General features: G+C 37.7%; 2 protein-coding genes across 2 annotated transcripts; one reads left to right on the plus strand and one right to left on the minus strand.

Moving 5' to 3' along the window:
• The first annotated feature begins 11,561 nt into the window (after nt 1-11,561).
• LOC129731214 (histone-lysine N-methyltransferase SMYD3) lies at nt 11,562-14,831 on the plus strand. Its single transcript, XM_055691042.1, has 5 exons — nt 11,562-12,400; nt 12,455-12,696; nt 13,395-13,522; nt 13,792-14,284; nt 14,393-14,831. The coding sequence occupies exons 1-5, from the start codon at nt 12,291-12,293 to the stop codon at nt 14,773-14,775; spliced, it is 1,356 nt and encodes a 451-aa protein (XP_055547017.1). The 5' UTR covers nt 11,562-12,290; the 3' UTR covers nt 14,776-14,831.
• Nucleotides 14,832-14,845: 14 nt separating this feature from the next.
• On the minus strand, nt 14,846-17,186 carry LOC129731207 (G patch domain-containing protein 4-like). The gene is made up of 2 exons (XM_055691030.1): nt 16,867-17,186; nt 14,846-16,811 (listed from the first exon to the last, which is right to left on the minus strand). The coding sequence occupies exons 1-2, from the start codon at nt 16,967-16,969 to the stop codon at nt 14,932-14,934; spliced, it is 1,983 nt and encodes a 660-aa protein (XP_055547005.1). The 5' UTR covers nt 16,970-17,186; the 3' UTR covers nt 14,846-14,931.
• Nucleotides 17,187-19,952: the final 2,766 nt, after the last annotated feature.

Here is a 19,952-nt window from a genome sequence, read left to right on the forward strand (position 1 = left end):
CTAGCTACTACGTTTGATACAACGTAAAATTTCCAAATTTTGTTTCCCCAATTCTTAAAAGACAGCAGATAGTTTATAGAAATTATTGAAATATGTTGCTTGATAAATCGCACGGCCATGCAAAATCGGCGATTCGTAAATGAATCAAACGACATAAAAACGGACAAATATTACGACATTTGCCGGCGATAAATATTGTAAGCTGCAACTGTTTATGTATGGGAAACTCCTCGACCTTTGAACTAAATCTGTGTGAAACCTGTAAGCTCAAGGCTCGATGTCAAATTCGTACGGTTTTTCGAAAGCTCACTTATTGGCAAGCCGTCGAGAAATTCTATTTTATTGACAGAGACTGAGTTAGACAACAGCTTCGCCATTTTGATTTCTGTGTATTTTCACATAGAGAGTTCACGCGATACTTCTTCTATGACATTATGTTTGACGTTGCCAAGTTCACGTAGATACTACGTGATAAAACATAGTATGCATGTGATTTTCACGTAGATGTTATGTTTGTCACATAAATCATGCAAAATGACAGAAAATGAATAAGTACAGGAAATTTCACGTACACTCAAAGTATTTTTCACATTATTGTTACGTGAAATTTCCTGTACTTATTCATTTTCTATCATTTTGCATGATTTATGTGACAAACACAACATCTACGTGAAAATCACATGCATACTATGTTTTATCACGTAGTATCTACGTGAACTTGGCAGCGTCAAACATAATGTCATAGAAGAAGTATCGCGTGAACTCTCTATGTGAAAATACACAGAAATCAAAATGGCGAAGCTGTTGTCTAACTCAGTCTCTGACAATAAAATAGAATTTCTCGACGGCTTGCCAATAAGTGAGCTTTCGAAAAACCGTACGAATTTGACATCGAGCCTTGAGCTTACAGGTTTCACACAGATTTAGTTCAAAGGTCGAGGAGTTTCCCATACATAAACAGTTGCAGCTTACAATATTTATCGCCGGCAAATGTCGTAATATTTGTCCGTTTTTATGTCGTTTGATTCATTTACGAATCGCCGATTTTGCATGGCCGTGCGATTTATCAAGCAACATATTTCAATAATTTCTATAAACTATCTGCTGTCTTTTAAGAATTGGGGAAACAAAATTTGGAAATTTTACGTTGTATCAAACGTAGTAGCTAGCAGATAATCGAATGCTTTCCATTTTACCGGTAGTTGAATTCTACGTGAAATTCACATAAAATGCATATGTCTGCTGTATAAAATTCATAGGATAAATCATCTCACCAGATCATGATGAACTCAAATGACAATCACGTAGAATCTACGTGAAAATGACAGTGGAAAATATTCACATAACTTTTCCGGTAATTATGACGTGAAAATTATTTTGAGTGTAACAATAATGTGAAAAATATTTTGAGTGTACTTACACGGAGGAAAATCTATCACTCAAAATATTTTTCACATTATTGTTACGTGAAATTTCCTGTACTTATTCATTTTCTGTCATTTTACATGATTTATGTGACAAACATAACATCTACGTGAAAATCATATGCATACTATGTTTTATCACGTAGTATCTACGTAAACTTGGCAACGTCAAACAGAATGTCATAGAAGAAGTATCGCGTGAACTCTCTATGTGAAAATACACAGAAATCAAGCTGTTGTCTAATTCAGTCTCTGACAATAAAATAGAATTTCTCTACGGCTTGCCAATAGTGAGCTATCGAAAAACCGTACGAATTTGACATCGAGCCTTGAGCTTACAGGTTTCACACAGATTTAGTTCAAAGGTCGAGGAATTTCCTATACATAAACAGTTGCAGCTTACACTAGTTATCGCCGGCAAATGTCGTAATATTTGTCCGGTTTTTATGTCGTTTGATTCATTTACGAATCGCCGATTTTGCATGGCCGTGCGATTTATCAAGCAACATATTTCTATAATTTCTAAAAACTATTTGCCGTCTCTTAAGAATTGGGGGAACAAAATTTTGAATTTTACATTGTCTCAAACGTAGTAGCTAGCAGATAATCGAATGCTTTCCATTTTACCGGTAGTTGAATTCTACGTGAAATTCACATAAAATGCATATGTCTGCTGTATAAGATTCATAGGATAAATCATCTCACCAGATCATGATGAACTCAAATGACAATCACGTAAAATCTACGTGAAAATGACAGTGGAAAATATTCACATAACTTTTCCGGTAATTATGACGTGAAAATTATTCTAAGTGTATAACTGGTTTGTTTTTAACATATTCGGAATAATTCGTAAAAGGGCGTCTCTAACAAATTTTAAACAAATAGAGATTTTACCGAAAACATATAAAGTGAGTTACTACACATACATAAGACATACGTAAAACTCGGGAAGAAATCATCCAAAAAAGTTGGTGCAAAATGAACTACTCGAAAGTACCAACCTCTGTAAAAAAAACCTCTGTTTGAGTAGTTTACACACTTACATTTTATTGCCGAGAACTCAACAGCTGATAAACTCAGCGAAATGTTCTACAAGTCCTCGGCAGAATTTTTAAGAACTTCGGCAAAGGAAACGTCAATACTTGCTGGTTTACGGTAAATCGATATATTTGCTGAATGTTCGTCGAAATATATTGCTGACATTCGTTAGAAACTTCGCCGACTTCAATCAGCTGTTGGGAAGTTTGCCGAGATAAATTAAGTGTGTATGGAGGTTGTGTATCTTCGCAGCCCTGCATTTGTCTCGTTCCCACTCGAAAAATGCAGCATTGATTTTGTAAACAACTTTTTGACAGTTTCTTAAAGGATTTTGTTATGAAGAAAATTCATTCCGTTCATTTTCGTCGAGCAGTTCAACTGGTGTTGGTACCGGGTGATGTGGGGCAGAGTACAAAAAAAAAAATCGCCAGTGTTACGAATGTCTAAGTATGTGGTTACTATCTACCTTCAAACATCGAGAAAATATTGTATCTCTTTTCTAACTATTGAAATGACTTATAATATAAATACAGTACCACATACCACAATAGAGTTCTCATGGCTCGTTTGTATTAGTGCGATGTATTCGATTTTCTTTGTTAGCTGTAAGAATTTTTTGTCACCTGTGAGAACTGTCATCTAAAAGAGAGAATAAAAAACTACCGAGTTTGATTCACACTCTCACAAATTTCAATATACAGTGTTAAGCGGGCCGTGTCGTAGTGTTCGTGTGTTTTCGCTTGGAGAACTCTATAGGCCAAAATAATGGCCGCAGTGGTTTAAATCCCAAAAAAAATATATTGAAAAGTTCGATATTTGTTGAAGACGAAATCTACTTCATGCCAAAATGAACGTAGAACTAGGAATACACCCTTTTCATTGTTTCCGTTAGTGAAAAGCAAAACTTTACTGCAAAAGGTGTATTTGATACAATGAAGGTGTATTTTGATACAATGACGTAAACACGGCGTATAGTAAAAGGCGGTACAGTCGAGCGGATGAAAATAAGGCGCATAGTAAAAAGCGATACTGTTGCGCAGATCAGAATAAGGCGCCATTTCCCTGACACTGTAATCACATACTTAGACATACGTAACACTGGCGATTTTTTTGATACTCTTTGCCCCACATCACCCGGTACCGGAATGAATTTTCTTCATCGCGGCTCTACTCGAGCCCACAACAAAATCCCTTACGAAACTGTCAAAAAGTTGTTTACAAAATCAATGCTGCATTTTTCGAGTGGGAACGAGACAAATGCTGGGCTGCGCAGGTACACAACCTCCATAAAGTACTCAAACAGAGGTTTTTTTTACAGAGGTTGTTACTTTCGAGTAGTTAATTTTGTACCAACTTTTTTGGAAGATTTCTTCCTGAGTGTTACGTATGTCTTATGTATGTGCTGTAATCCTATTACCTATAGTTTGAAGAATCCCTCGATGCTGAGCCTCAGACAACAATTGCCGCAAAGGGAAGACAGCTGATGTGCTCTTCACTCCTGTTCAGTGTTGCCTTATCTGCCGACATCGCTGTTCATAGCAGTGTAAAACACAGTATTGTAACATGCCATTTCGTTTTTGGGGCCCCCACAGATCGAGAAAAGGTTTTTTTTTATCAAAAAAGAGATTCAAACAAAAGTTCGATTTACTGTAAGGAAATTTGAACAGACAATTTCAATATGAAACTTTCCTTCAGTGTTATTTCCATATGAGTTCACCTTGGATTATTTTGGAATGACGACTATGAAAAATGAAAGGCTGTCAAACTTAGCATTGTTAACTTATTTCCGGCGGGAAAAAAATCAGATTTAACTTCGTAAAATAATACCAACTGCCATTGTAGTGATTTTTATCCTTTATTTATAAATCGAAGGACAATGACATAAAATTTTAAAAAAATCACGTTTTGCTCATAAAATTACATTTTTCTAGCTGATATATAAAAATCAGTATCCGTGAGTACCATATGGCATCAACCGCCGGGAATGGGTTAAGTAGCGATGAACGGATGAAGGAGTTGAATGTTGATTATTTATTCAATAAGTTTCCTGCAAAAAAAAAAACTCATAAGAAAAAAAATCTAACAAATTTTTGGTAACTTTTCAATAACAAATAAATGTTGTTAACTCGTACGATAAAAAAACGGTTTTGTTTTAATTTGGGGCCCCCACTTAAAACTGGGCCCGGGCCCCCACAATTGATTCGGCTCTGTGTAAGGCGCAAAGTAAAGGGTGATGCCTCAAATATAAGACATACGTAACACTCAGGAAGAAATCTTCCAAAAAAGTTGGTACAAAATGAACTACTCGAATGGTACCACACTCTGGAAATAAATCACTATTTGAAGAGTTTATGAAGGTGGTGTATTTACGCAGCCTGCATTTGTTTCGTTTTGTTTCGATTTTGTAAAAACTTTTTGACAGTTTCTCATGAGATTTTCTTTGAGACTCGATAAAGCCGAGAAAAACAAAATTCATTTTGTTCATTATTTGTCGAGCAGTTGGACAGCAGGAGGTATGGAGCGCTATGGGGCAACGTGTACCAGAAAAAAACGCCAGTGTTACGTATGTCTTATGTATGTGGGATGATAAAAACCTAAATTAATCCACCTAGCGGTCAGATCCAGCCTTTCTCATTCAAACTTTTATTTGTTTCAATAAATTTACATGAACGCTTCAATCCAATAAATGTATATTCACTCTTAAGGTTCTAAAATATTGATGTTGTAATCTATACATATAAAAATGCAGTACGGTCTGTCTGTCTGTCTGTCTGTCTGTCTGATCCATATATCCTCGAAAACTACCAAACCGATCGACGTGAAAGTTTGTATGTAGGGTTTTTGGTACCGATAAAGATTCATATGATAGTTTGAAACCCCTCATTCTTCTGGAAGGGAGGGTCCCATACAAATGAAACACAAATTTCTGCACATCTCGAGAGCTAAACAACTAAATGGAACCATATTTGGCAGGTGAATGTTTTTAGTGGTAACAAATTTGTTCCATAATAGACCTCAGGCAACATTTTGGATTGTAAGATGGCAACTTCCGGTTTCTGGAAAACAACCAAAATGGCCGATTTCCACCCAATATAATAATATCCGGATCTAGAATGATACTCAGGAGCTAACATCGATCGGAATTGTCGTCAAATGTCATTATGAAATCCAAAATGGCGACTTCCGGTTTCGGAAAAACAGCGGCAAACGAGCAAATACCACCCAATATGGGTATTTCCGGAACCGTAATGATGCACTGGAGCCACAAATCGACTTCAGACAACATTTTGAATTGTAAGATGGCAACTTCCGGTTTCTGGAAAACGGTCTGAAATGGACGATTCCCATTAAATATGAGTATCTCTGGAACCAGGAAGATGAAAGAAGATGAAAATTGGCTGATTTCCGTCTAACATGAGTATCTCTGAATAGAATGATACACAGCAGCTGAAATCGACCACAGACCCCACTTTGGATTCTAGGTTGGCGACTTCCGGTTTCTGGGAAACAGCCGGAAATGATCGAATAACACCCAAAATGGGTTTTTCTTCAACTAGAATGACGCTCAGATGCCAGAAATTATCTTAAATACCATTTTAAAATCCAAGATGGCGACTACCGGTTTGAGAAAAACAGCCTAAAATAACCAAATACTATCCAATATGAGTATCTCTGGAACCAGAATGATGCATTTAGCTAACAATTGACCTCAGGCACCATTTTAAATTGCTAAATTGCAACTTCTAGGAAACAGTCGAAAATGACCGAATAATGCTCAATATGGATATTTCCGTAATCGAGATGATGCATAGAAACCAAACATTGACCTTGGACACCATTTTGAATTTGAAGACGACCACTTTTAGTTTCTGTAAAACAATTAAAATAACTAAATACCTCCCAATATGGGTATTTCTAGTGTCAGATTGATGCTAGAAAATCTGCTGAAAATGACCGAATACCACCCAATATGAGTATATTCAGAATTAAGGCGATGTAACACAATATCGCACGCTTAGCCTTGGGGCTAATAGCGGTCTCGATCAACTAGATTATTTTTTTTTTTATTCTCGCTTATTTTCCGTCGGTCTATTTCCGCCACTGTTGTGGCCAATTACCGACGCCCAGGGAGGCGACTCCACACCCAGGTCCCTAACTCACGACCCGTTTATTTACGGACCGGCGCCAACGGCTTTACTTCCTCATGCGATGGAAGGCGTGATCCCAGAGATTTTTCGCCTCAGAAAATCTCCCGGTGTCGGCTAGGATTGAATCTAGACCAGTTGGGTTGGTTGTGAGTGGATCACGCCACCTCACAACCATCGACACCTATGTCGGCGGTGGGATTCGAACCCAGGCGTCGAGCGTGGTTGGCGGAGACGTTACCAACCACACTAGGCCCCCGCTCAGATCAACTAGATTAGTTGAGAGAATTCGTTATCGATATTGTTTTCGGCACATTTTGCATGTGTAGGATAAGTACAACAATACACCGTGCCCCAGTGCTGAGTCGAGAAAATTTCTAGCTCGAAAAGATCCTCGAATCGATCGGGAATCGAACCCGATATCACAACCGTGTGGGAGAGCTAGCCGATCGACATCGCTAACAACAGAACCACGGGGACCATTATATTAAGGCGATGTACAGAAGCCAAAAGTCGAAAATGTTGTCATTTCGATAAAACCAATCATTTCAAACGATTTGTTATTTGACTTTGATCATATCTTATGGCCGATTCGTCGTGCATTTGCAGATTTTAAACACATCGCAAGGAATCAATGAACGTGGAACGTTCAAATAGTACGATACCACATTCAAATTATGTTGAGGCCACATATATCGATCAAAGCAGGTATAGTTTTGAATAGTTTTTGAATTTCTTTTCTTTCCATAACTTTTGAGCCACATATCAAATTGTTATGAAGTTTGTTATTTGTAAGTTTGAGAGATGACTCGTTCGTATGACACTAGTTATGTTCAAATAAGTCATGTAATCTTTGAGATAATAGACTTTCGTTGTTTTATTAACAATTTAATACATAATGGTTGCTTAAGTTCGATTAAAATCAAATGAAATGGGAACGAATAGGGCAGCCAAAATTTGAAACCACGTGTTCAATCATAATTCATCAGTTAACCCTTAAATGGCCCGCTCATCTGATAATAATATTGATCAAATCGATTTTGTAGTTTCTGAGATGATGAAGTTTCGTGATTTTCACACTTCGGTACATCACAGACGAAGTTACAGTCCGATTGCAGTAAAATTCAATAGGGTGTTATGAGGCAGCTAGACTTTTTATTTGACACTAATTTTGTGGAAATCGGGCCAGCCATCTCTGAGAAAAGTGAGTGAGTCCAAGTAGTCTTCGAAATTTGTTCCTTTTCATAGCTGGATTTCACATTTTTGAACATAACAGGAAAAGTTATAGCCTGATTGCAAACAAATCAATAAGGTCTTATGGGGCAACTGGACCTTCCATTTGACACTAATTTTATGAAAATCGGTCCAGCCATCTCTGAGAAACATGAGTGAGATTAAACAGTCTTCCGAACACGTTTCTTTTCATAACTTTTGAACCACAAGTTCAATCTTCATAAAATTCAAAAGTTAAGGGTTTTTTGGGAAGCCCGTTCATTTGAAACCAATTTTGTTCAAATCGGTTGTGTGGTTTGTGAGATAATGATGTTTTATGATTTTCACATTTTGATACATAACCTCTAAACTAAGAATCCGATTACAATGAAATTTAATAGGGTCTTATGGGGCAACTAGACCTTTCATTTGCAATTAATTTCATGAAAATCGCTCCAGCCATCTCTGAGAAAAGTGAGTGAGAATAAAAATCTGCATATACACACACATACACACACACATACATACAGAAAATGCTCAGCTCGTCGAGCTGAGTCGAGTGATATATGCCATTCGGCCCTTTGGAGCACTTTTATACTTTCGGTTTTGCAAGTGATTGCTATACCTTTCTAGGAGAAAGGCAAAAACTGATATAGCTAATCAATCCAATTGGGTCCTAAAGCTATACCAGTTTTTATATATCATTTGAAAAAGCCGCGTTTTCTGAACAAAACGTGATTTTTAAAAAATGTTTGTCGTTTTCCTTCGATTTTTAAATGAAGAGTAAAAAAAAAAGTGATTTATTTTATTATTATTATTATAATTTTTTTTTGTAAAACTATGTTTATTAGTGTATATTAAAAAAACTATTTACAAGTTAGATTGACATCTCGAATAGAAAGCAAGTGCATTAATATCTATTATATTATAATTATTTTCTGTGATGTAGGTTATATAGTGTGTAAAGATTTTCAAAACTTGATTCCGTTGAGTTGGTTGTACATTCATTAGAACAGGACGTAGCAATTCTTCGAACGAAAGTATACGCCATCCACCAAGGATCCTTGCCATTTTATGTTGTACGAAGGCCCATGCCTGCGTCGTGCGCGGGCACTCTGAAAATTTGTGCTGAAGAGTCTCTGTCGCTGCGTTGCAAAATAAACAGTTTTCCCCGTCTGCTCGTTGGATTAAGTTGAATAGTCTGCGGTGTTCGGTCTTTTCGTTTATCAACAGATACAGGTTACTCCGAAGATTTGATGACAGTTGTTTCGACGAGATGTTCGTCCATATTCGTTTCCAGTTATGCCTGGGATATTTTCTTTCAACTCGAGGTGTTGCCGTTCTTTCAATCAGAAGACGATGTATCTGGTCACTGGACGGGTGCTCTCAAATGAATTGTGGGAGAAGAGGAATTTGCTGAGATAAGAGTTTTAGGCAGGGGATATCTGCGGGGGGAGGAATATCTTGATTTAATAGGGATTGGTAGAACGGGAGATAGTCAGCTGCTTGCATGTGGCGATTCACAAAAAGTGCTTTGCATTTTAAAGCGGGCAGTTGTAGTTTCAATCCGCCAGCAAATCTGTCGCGTGCGGTTTGTTCCATTGGAACACGCGCCGGTAGTCCACGCCACAAAAACGAACCCATGGTTACCGTGTGAACATTGTTTGGTGGTAGAATCGATGCTACATACCATGTTTTTGCAGTGAACCACCATAATGAACCACCATTAAAATATTGTTTGCCCCCAAAAACCTCCACATGCTAAATTTGGTTCCATTTACTCGATTAGAGTTTCATTTGTAGTAAACCCCACCCTTCCAGAAGACGGAGGAGTGTCAACCTATTATGGACATATTTGTTACCCCTGAAAATATTCATCTGCCAAATTTGTTTCCATTCACTTGGTTAGTTCTCGAGATGTGCAGAAATTTGTGTTCAATATGTATGGAACCCCTTCCTTCCAGAAGAGGGAGAGGTGTCGAATCATTATGGACATATTTATTACATCTAAAAACATTCACAAACCAAATTTGGTTGTATTTGCTTGATTAGTTCTCGAGCTGTGTGAAATTTGTGTTTCATTTGAATGGGACCCCTTTCTTATAGAATAGGGAGGGGTGTTAAACCATTATGAGCATATTTGTTATCCCTAAAAATATTCACCTGCCAAATTTGGTTCAATTTACTTGGTTTGTTCTTGAGATGTGCAGAAATTTGTGTTTCATTTGTATGGAACCCCTCTCTTCCAGAAGAGGGAGGGGTGTCGGACCAATATGGACATATTTGTTACCCTCAAAGACATCTACATGCCGAATTTGGTTTCATTTAATTGGTTAGTTTTCGAAATGTGCAGAAATTTGTGTTCTATTTGTATGGGACCCCTCCCTTCAAGAGGGGTTTCAAACTATCTTAGTCACCTTTCTCGACCCCTAAAATCCCTATATACAAAATTTCATGCCGATCGGTTCGGCAGTTTTCAAGCCTATATGGATCAGACAGACAGATCTGCATTTTATATGTTTAGATAGTTGAACCGATCATCGTGACGGTAGCCACCAGTCGAGCGTGCTTCTATTTGTATTTAATTTTCGGTGGTAGCTTTGAAAGGATGATTTCAAAATAACTGTTGAGAGTCACCTATTTTAAATTGCTGTCATATTATTGTTGTTCATTGCGCCTTTTGCGATCTCATTTCTTCGTTGTACGGAAATTCTATTTTCGTGAATTTGGATGAAGACGGACACAACAAAACAAAGCCAGCTCAAATCAGACGCTCCGTTGTAAAGTTATGGGCGGTCGCACATATATGTAACTTTATTTTATATATAAGATATAACAGCTGCCGTTTTTTAACCGAGTGATACCACCCTCGGCAGCGATTTTCCGAGATTTGGCAGTAAATTCTAAGTGCGTGCATTGCAAGATCGTATTCGTTGTATTGTTGCAGAGTCGGTCAGAAAGTTTTGTCTAATATTTCTAACCATTTAAAAACCTGTACTTATCTGTACCACATACATAAGACATACGTAACACTCAGGAAGAAATCTTCCAAAAAAGTTGGTACAAAATAAACTACTCAAAAGTACCAACCTCTGTATAAAAAAAAACTCTGTTTGAGTAGTTTATGGAGGTTGTGTACCTGCGCATCCCTGCATTTGTCTCGTTCCCACTCGAAAAATGCAGCATTGATTTTGTAAACAACTTTTTGACAGTTTCGTGAGGGATTTTGTTGAGGGCTCGAGTAGAGCCGCTAAGAAGAAAATTCATTCCGTTCATTTTCGTCGAGCAGTTCATACTCGTGTTGGTACCGGGTGATGTGGGGCAAAGAGTATCAAAAAAAATCGCCAGTGTTACGTATGTCTAAGTATGTGTCTGTACTCTTTCTTTTTTTTACAGAATCTGTACCAAAAACCGAGAAAATCTGTACATTTCAGATTCGTGATTTCTGCAGTTTTGGCAACATTAATGTTGCCAGATTATTTGTTTTTCTTGCGAAACACATGAAAAGTCAAACTGACGTAAGCAGAGTTGTCAAAAGGGTAGGTAACATTATATGAATTTTTCATTATAGCGTCCGCTATTATGGCTCGTAAAAAGCTGGTTGAGGTTTACAGTATTTCAGGTAGTTTGTACCTTCCAGTTGGGTAGATTTAGTTTTCCGTGTAAATTGATTCTTACTAATTTTGAGGCAGTTTTCGACGAGCGTGTGGTTAACTAGAATGTCAGTCCACCACTGTTTTGGTTTTCAGTGTTGTCTACCTCGAGGATAATGCTGCATTTAAATTTTACGAAACATTCCCGTTTGTTAAAATAAAATAGAGGAACTGAAACAAATCACAAACTTTCTAAAAAAAGCAGAAATATTTTTTTAAGACAACTTAGCATACAACACCAACAAAAAACAGCAAAGAAACACAAAAGATAAGACAACATCACTCGAACAACACACGGGCGAGATGGGTCGAAATCGGCCTTAGCCTTCAGCCTGACAGCAGAAACATACTTCAGCTAGCTTCGAGCATAACAAAAAAAAAAAAAAAAAAACATTCCCGTTTGTTATAAGGTGCTATTTTTAGAGCCGACGAACAGAAATATCTGCTGTCTACTCGTTCAGCAGTAAATTCTATGTGTTTATATTTCGCTGCAACCCTATCTCGTTTACTCTTGGCCCTAACGTTTTATGTTCAATCACGAAGTTCAATAATCTCTTGGAACTACTGAATCAAAATAGCTTCACTGTGAAGCCTTCACATTGTGTGAATGTCCTAGTGACATTTCTAAAATAAATCGAGTAGTTAAATCTAGTATATTCATTTCAACTCTAACGAGGCGAAAGATTTTCTGCTGCTAGTGTGAGATAGGTGCTATTAGCACCTGTGTTTAGTTTAGCTTGCATTTCGTCGCCCGAAGTCGAGCTGTTCGGCAGCTGAAATAACACCGGTTTATTTCGTAACATACGTAAAGTGCAATGAGAAAACTGTTTTATAAACGAGGTAGCTTGATTCACACGGAACAACCGTTTGTTTCTGTTCTTCAGTCTCGATATAGAGATGAAAGATGCGATGCATGCTTCAAGCAGTAAGTTGAAATGCATATTGTTGTTCATTTTAACATTTATTATTCGACCTGCAGCGAAAAAGTTCTTAAATGTTCAAACTGCCTGTACACTCGATACTGTAACCGCTTATGCCAGAAAGAGGCATGGCTAGAACATCAAGACGAATGCTCCAAGTTGAAGAAAATAGCTCCACGATCGGTTCCGGATGCCGCCCTGTTGATGTCTCGTATCATCCGCAAATTACATAAAGGAGGAGATTTTCAAAAAGGCTACTACACTACGAAGTACTATCGCCGCTTTGGAGACCTCATGACGCGTATGTAATTCTGCACTTCTTGTTTCGAGCCGTGCCTCCGAAAAAGCTTACCTATATTTGTATGTTTTCTCATCGGTATTAATCTTTAGTTGGTCTGTTCATTTCCCCGAACCCATTTGTCATATTTGACGGCGTAAGAACCTTATTCTGCGTTTCTGCTGAATAACATAGCGAACGTCTGCGTATGCGAGTGCTATTTTTGTATTTTTAACGCGAGCGTAAAATGCGCCGGACAGACAATACTGTCTACTACACACCTTCGCGATCTATGTTTTGCGTGTTGTTGGAAGAGCTCTTCCGCGTGCCACTGTGACTCAAGCTGCGCGGAGGTAGAACGAAAATGGCAAAAAATATTTGGATGTAAGAATATAATAGCCGGTTAACTAATGATTTTGTTGAATTTTTTGTTTCTTGATTTTCCTAATCATCTTGGAATAACGAATGCGAATGTTGAATTGATTTTTTTCTATTACAAATTTTATATGAAAAAAAAACGTAATGACAAATGTGTGTTTGAGCTAAGCAAAGTTTTTCTTCTATTTGAGGTTGATGTTTATCTGATTTTTATTAATCTAGGAATAATAAAATACAACCAATTGTAATACAGTCATGTTTGAACCCGATTCTTAACTTCTCTAACGCTATAACGGCAGTTAGTCGTATAATACATTTTTTTTTTCATTTTTTCTCTTTTAAAGATGAAAACGATATAAAGGAGGACGAGAAACGAATGGAGCATTTTCGATCGCTGCATGTAGTGCTTCGGTCACTTGTTGATGAAACCATCATGCCAAGTAATGTCGAACTGTTGCAGATATTTGGAAAGGTATATTAACTGAACTTAAACGTGTTCAAATTTAAACAAAAAACTTGATTTTAGTGTTCAAGAAATGATCGCACTTTTCATGTAGGATTACGGTTAGTTGAATTAACTAGGCTACTTTTAAAATAATTTTCAAAATTTTATCATGTCATGTCGACTATGTCTAAAGCCGCCGTTTTAATTCTAGAATATAGATTTTCGGTTTATATGAAGTTTGGTAGAAGTTGTAACATGTTAAAAATTGTCAAACTCAAGCATTTAATCGTTTCCAGATTTGCATCAACAGCTTCAACATACTGGATGACGAAATGAATAGTATCGGAACTGGAATTTACCTGGGTGCGTCGGTAATGGACCACAGCTGTCGGCCGAACGCGGTAGCCAGCTTTGACGGAACAACAATTCACGTTCGGTTGCTGGAAGATTATGATAATAATACGGGTGGTGAGATGGACATATCAAAAGTCTTTATTTCTTACATCGATCTTATGGACCCAACGGACGTTCGACGGGGTCGTCTTTGTTCACAGTACTATTTCGAGTGCAACTGCCAACGATGTGGCGATGAGCAAGAACTGAGTTTAATGAACGCCGGTGCTTGTCCGAACCGGAACTGTGACGAGCCAATCACGATGGAAGGCTGCAATAAACTTGTTGAAAAATGTCCACGTTGTGAGGTTTCCATCAAACATTCTGTGCGAGAAAAATTTCGTGAAATTTCCAGTCTGACCATGTCTCAACTGGCGGATATGAAAGACATAGCATGTAAGGGTGATAATATGAACTATTGTTCTCAATCGCTAGAACTGCCGCGTAGTTCTAGCAGTTCCGATTAAGGATACTTACTATCAGCCTATTTTTTTTTCGTTCCAGATTTAGATGTTTGCCAGCTTTGCTTGAAAAAACAGGAAAACATCCTGCACTATTACAATGTTTGGCACCTCAAAACTCTGGACCATGCTTTCGAAAGTGCTATCAAGATGAAGAAATGGAGCGAAGCTATCAACTATGGACTTCGCTTGGTAAAAGGATTCAAAAAATACAACGGACCGTTCCATCCACTGTACGGGCTGCTATTATTGAAAATTGGTAAAATTCAACTTTTCGTGAAACAAGTAGAACAAGCTTTGAAGAATATTAATGAAAGTGAGAAAATTATACGTGTAACGCACGGAGAGCAGCACGATTTGTACAAAAAACAGTTGGTCCCGCTTCTCTGCCAGGCTGCAGATGAGTTTAATGCAATGGAAAAATAAGCACAATCTACTGTTATGTACCTTATCTTCTTAATAAAATATAATTTAGAGAAAGACTATTGAATTTCGATAAAATACACCAGTAACATGAACATGCAACAGCATAGTACATGCAAGTTTAATAGCGGCATATATTTCAACTAACATAAACCACTACTATATTGCCTTGAAAGCGCTAATCTTTTTTAGCATTTGTCGTTTCCGCTGGAGAGAAGTTTGTTTCTGGCGTATGAATTGGTGCTTTTCCAGTGAATGGTTTCGAACACTGTTGCGTTTGACTAGCTTGACATCCTGCGTCAGCCCATATCCAACAATATCGGCAAAGTTAGATCCGGGAAATGCGAACTCATCCAATTGCTTCAGAATATTAACTTTGACGCGACACGTTATGTCGTCATCCTGATGATCTCCAGTGTCGATGTTGTCAACTTTTGTCTCGGTAGTACCAAGATTGCTACGCGTTTCGGCTTCCTGTTGTTTAATTTTTTCTGCACCTATTGAATCTAGCTTATTTTCGTTTTCGTTATCTACAACTGTATCCACCGGTGGTTCGTTTTTAGCTTTTTTGCTTTTCTTCCGTTTTGTTTTCACTAGTGTTTCCAGTCTGTCAGTTTCTTCTATATGACTCTCTTGTTTCCTATCTTTTTTCTTTGATTTTTGTTTCGGAACTTCACAACCTTCAACATTCTCCTCAGTTTCTCCCAAATCGCCGCTAGAAGTAACCTCTTCGGCAGAACTTTCATTTCCAACATCTAATTGCCTTTTCTTTTCTCTCTTTTTTGTACAATTAATTATAGTAGACTTGTCTATACTAACATTTCCTTTCGGTGTTACTATATTCAATTCTTCGTGCATCGATTCATCGAGGTTTACATCAGCCTGCTCCACATCATTCGAATTATCAAGACTAATTCTTTTTTTCTTTTTCTTGTTTTTCGCTGAAACTGATCTATTCGAGTTTTCCTCGAATGCTTTCTCAGTTAACTCTTCTCTCAGGTTATTATCCACTTCTGGTATCATAAGCTGCAACTGGGTGCCATCAGAAATGTTATCCTGTTGAACGTTTTCGATACTCAATCGCTTCTTTCTTTTCTTTTTCGAAGAATTACTAGTAACTAATTCATCGTTGCACATTGTAATCGATTCCGTGGAAGTATTTTTCTGTTGCACGTTGTCAACACTCAATCGCTTTTTTCTTTTCTTTTTTGTGGAGTTACTAGCTAGTAATTCATCATCGCACGTCGTAATGGTTTCTGTGGGAGTACTATCCTGTTGAACGTTTTCAACACTCAATCGGGTTTTCGTTTTCTTTTTTGTGGATTTACTAGCAACTAATTCATCGTTGCACATTGTAATCGCTTCTGTGGAAGCATTATCCTGTTGAACGTTTTCAACACTCAATCGATTTTTTCTTTTCTTTTTTGTGGAATCAATCGTTTCTGTGGAATTATTAGCGACCAGTTCATCGTCGCACATCGTAATCGTTTTTATGGGAGTACAGTCAAGATTCTTGGATTGCATCTTATTTCTGAAGTAATCCCGCACAGAGACACTAGCATTTATTGTAGTTAGTCCAAGAATGTTAGTTTCCTCAGGCTGCGCTGAATTCGATTGTACTTCCTCGTCCTCTTCGTTTTCCGGTACAATTGATTTTACTTCTTCCAAAGACTTCTTACCAAAAATATTGGCCAAATCCTTTTCACTGGCACGACTTAAATCTTTACCCCGAGTGAATTTTTTATAGTGAACCCTTGCACGCGACATTTTGGATTTTTCTTCCAAGGATTTCATTGTTACTGTATTTGCGAGTTCCTCTGCAGGAGTCTCCACGCCATTCAATGACTGCAACAGCTGATTGAAATCTTGGTCATGTTGCGTCCAGTGATTGTCTTTCTCTCCCGCATAACCGAATCCTTCACCGTCTTGCTTAAGTTTAGGTAGAATTGGTGCAGCCATCCCATCCTCTCGTTTGCCAAGCCCTTTTCCTTCAGACCAGCCTAGCTTTTCCAACATTCGAACTCCGAAATTGGAGCTATCTGCAAATTTTCGATACAGTGAGAAAAGGCATGTTGCATAAAAACATTCACATACCCTTATAAACTGGATCTGCACGTGCTTTCATCTTCACTTGGCACAACTTTTTCTGGCGCTGTTTCATGCTCGGAAGAGCAACAGATCCGAGATAGTCACTCATTTTAAGCGAGTTTTCAACTGATGCGCACTGAATTAAGCAAACACTATATAAATCCTCTTGACGATTTCCAATTTAAAAATAAAAATTTATAGGCAAATTTGCCTATAGACACAGCAAGGGTTTAGTTTGGTGGTACATAAAAACAAAAATACCCATGCACGTTCACTTCAGTGACATTTGATTTTGACATTAAATAATACCGGTACACGTTTAGTCAACATGTAGTATATCAATGGTATAAATGCCCCCTTCTGAAATGTTAGAAATGAAGCACATACATAAGACTAGCAATACTCAGAGGTAGAGATATGCGAAGAGAGTGTTGTGAGCCAAACGAACATGTCAAAATTCGAGCCAAACGAACAAGAAAGGTAACACATTGAAAGGTATTGCAATAAGGTTCTATAAAAAATATATTTATTTTTACACGTTTTTATGTTCTATTGCTAAAACATGAATTGAGAATGCTCCAAAATTGCTTCATCACAGTGATTTTTAACTGGAGGTTCACAAACCCTTTGTATGATCTACAGAATAATGATGAAAGTATATAACATAAACATAAAAATTAACACCTTCACGGTTTTTGTGATGCACTTTATTATTCCCCAGGACGTCCACCGTCACCATCAGCTATACGAGCCGAATTAAAAAGTTAGTCAACATTGCGCTTTGAGAAGAGATCTGGCACCTCTGATATGTGAAACCTAGTTGCCAAATCAGCGGTTTTTTTCATCGCTTATCTCTCCCTCTGAGGATCTCTACATAAGACATACGTAACACTCAGAAAGAAATCTTCCAAAAAAGTTGGTACAAAATGAACTACTCGAAAGTAACAACCTCTGTAAAAAAACCTCTGTTTGAGTACTTTATGGAGGTTGTGTACCTGCGCAGCCCTGAATTTGTCTCGTTTCCACTCGAAGAATGCAGCATTGATTTTGTAAACAACTTTTTGACAGTTTCGTAAGGGATTTCGTTGAGGGCTCGAGTAGAGCCGCTAAGAAGAAAATTCATTCCGTTAATTTTCGTCGAGCAGTTCATACTGGTGTTGGTACCGGGTGATGTGGGTCGAAGAGTACCAAAAAAATCGCCAGTGTTACGTATGTCTAAGTATGTGGTATTTGCTTATACTATGGTTACACGCATGATGAGTAGAACATGGTGTAACGATTTGACCAAAAACTAGGCGCGGGGTGAGGAAGCGTTTTTTCACTTTGGAGGGTTGGAGACGAAGCATCACTATGCAACAGCGAATAACTTTTTCGTGTTTGTTGATATATCCTCACTAACTAGGCAATTAAAGACCGCAAATTCAGGTGTTTAAAGTTGGAAATTGTTACTTAAATTAATGAATGTTGGTAGCAAGGTATGTAGCATTGCCATATTTATAATTTAAATGCATCCAAATGATATATTTTGAGATGCGATAATTTTTATGCCCTAGTTGTTTATAAACAAACCTTCTGGCTAGCAATTTTTTTCTCCAACATGGCCGATTCTGCTTTTGACATATCGTTACACCATGTCTTTATACATCATGGTTACACGATTTTGAATAACAACAGAGTTACTCAATTTTTGTGTTGTTCCACTTTTTATGGAAATGAATTGTTTTCTAATCATTTTTGAATTCATTTTAGGGAGCGTGTGGTTATATCGGATTTGACGTTTATAGCACATACATAAGACATACGTAACACTCAGGAAGAAATCTTCCAAAAAAGTTGTTACAAAATGAACTACTCGAAAGTACCAACCTCCGTAAAAAAAACCTCTGTTTGAGTTGTTTTTGAAGGCAGTGTTCCTGCGCAGCCCTGCATTTGTCTCGTTCCTACTCGAAAAATGCTGCATTGATTTTGTAAATAACTTTTTGACAGTTCCTTATGGGATTTTCTTTGGGACTCGATAAGGCCGAGAAAAAGAATATTCATTTTGTTCATTATTTATCGAGCAGTTTGACAGGGCGAGGTACGGAGTACTATGGGGCAACGTGTACCAGAAAAAAACGCCAGTGTTACGTATGTCTTATGTATGTGTTTATAGCGTGGCCCTCAGGGGGGATTTACTGCTGTCAAATTCATATATGTGTGCGTTATCGCAGATCTAAAGATCCTCAGAGGGAGAGATAAGCGATGAAAATACTACAAGGTATACATCCCTAGGGGTTGTATGGAATAATGACGTAGGACTAAATATATAATATATGCTTAACTAAATATTATTATATGCTGCGCTAAACTGTTCATAGGTTCAACACTACCGTTTATTTTTGATAGTCGTTATTTTAAACCTAACGATGCATGAATACATGAAAATTTTACACTAGTAGTAGTTGCGAAAATTCTCATAACTCTTATCTTCAAGCATCTATAGTTCTGAAAAGAATCGATTCCATAATATTCAGTTAGAAATTCATGCTCCAGAACGCTGATAATCGCACCATGAATATTTTGTTGGCCGCGCATAAAATTTGCTCTCCGCTGTGCCCTCCAGTAGCTGTGCCAGCAAAATATCCTGCATCGAACGATGGTAACTGTTGCTGCCCTCCAGTAGCTGCGCTAGCAAAATATCCTGCATCGAACGATGGTAAGTGTTGCTGCCGTATGCAAAATAAAGGTGTAACATGTTCCGCAGTGCCTGGAAGTTGACTCGTATGCAGCTCTCGTTTCTCAATGTCGCGTACCTTTAACAGTTGCACTGCTCTCGCTTATGTGTAACAAACTAAACTGAAGCTGAATTTTCTACACGCAGTCTTTTGTATCGAGTTCAGCGTAGATTTTTACCATTAAGGCGTGGCCACATAGCTTATAGAAAGAAAGAGAAACAAACCAAAACATCTTCAATACTACTGAGTGATTTTCATAAGCATCAAAAGAAAGTTTTTGCTTTCCCGATGCGAAAATCACTCTGGTTCTTAGAAAAACAAATTTTCGTTGCTAATATTTGACTGATAACGGTGTTCGAGTGAACACAAACAAACAAC

The sequence above is a fragment of the Wyeomyia smithii genome, chromosome 3 (genome assembly GCF_029784165.1).
Source record: "Wyeomyia smithii strain HCP4-BCI-WySm-NY-G18 chromosome 3, ASM2978416v1, whole genome shotgun sequence".
Taxonomy (NCBI): Eukaryota; Metazoa; Arthropoda; class Insecta; order Diptera; family Culicidae; genus Wyeomyia; species Wyeomyia smithii.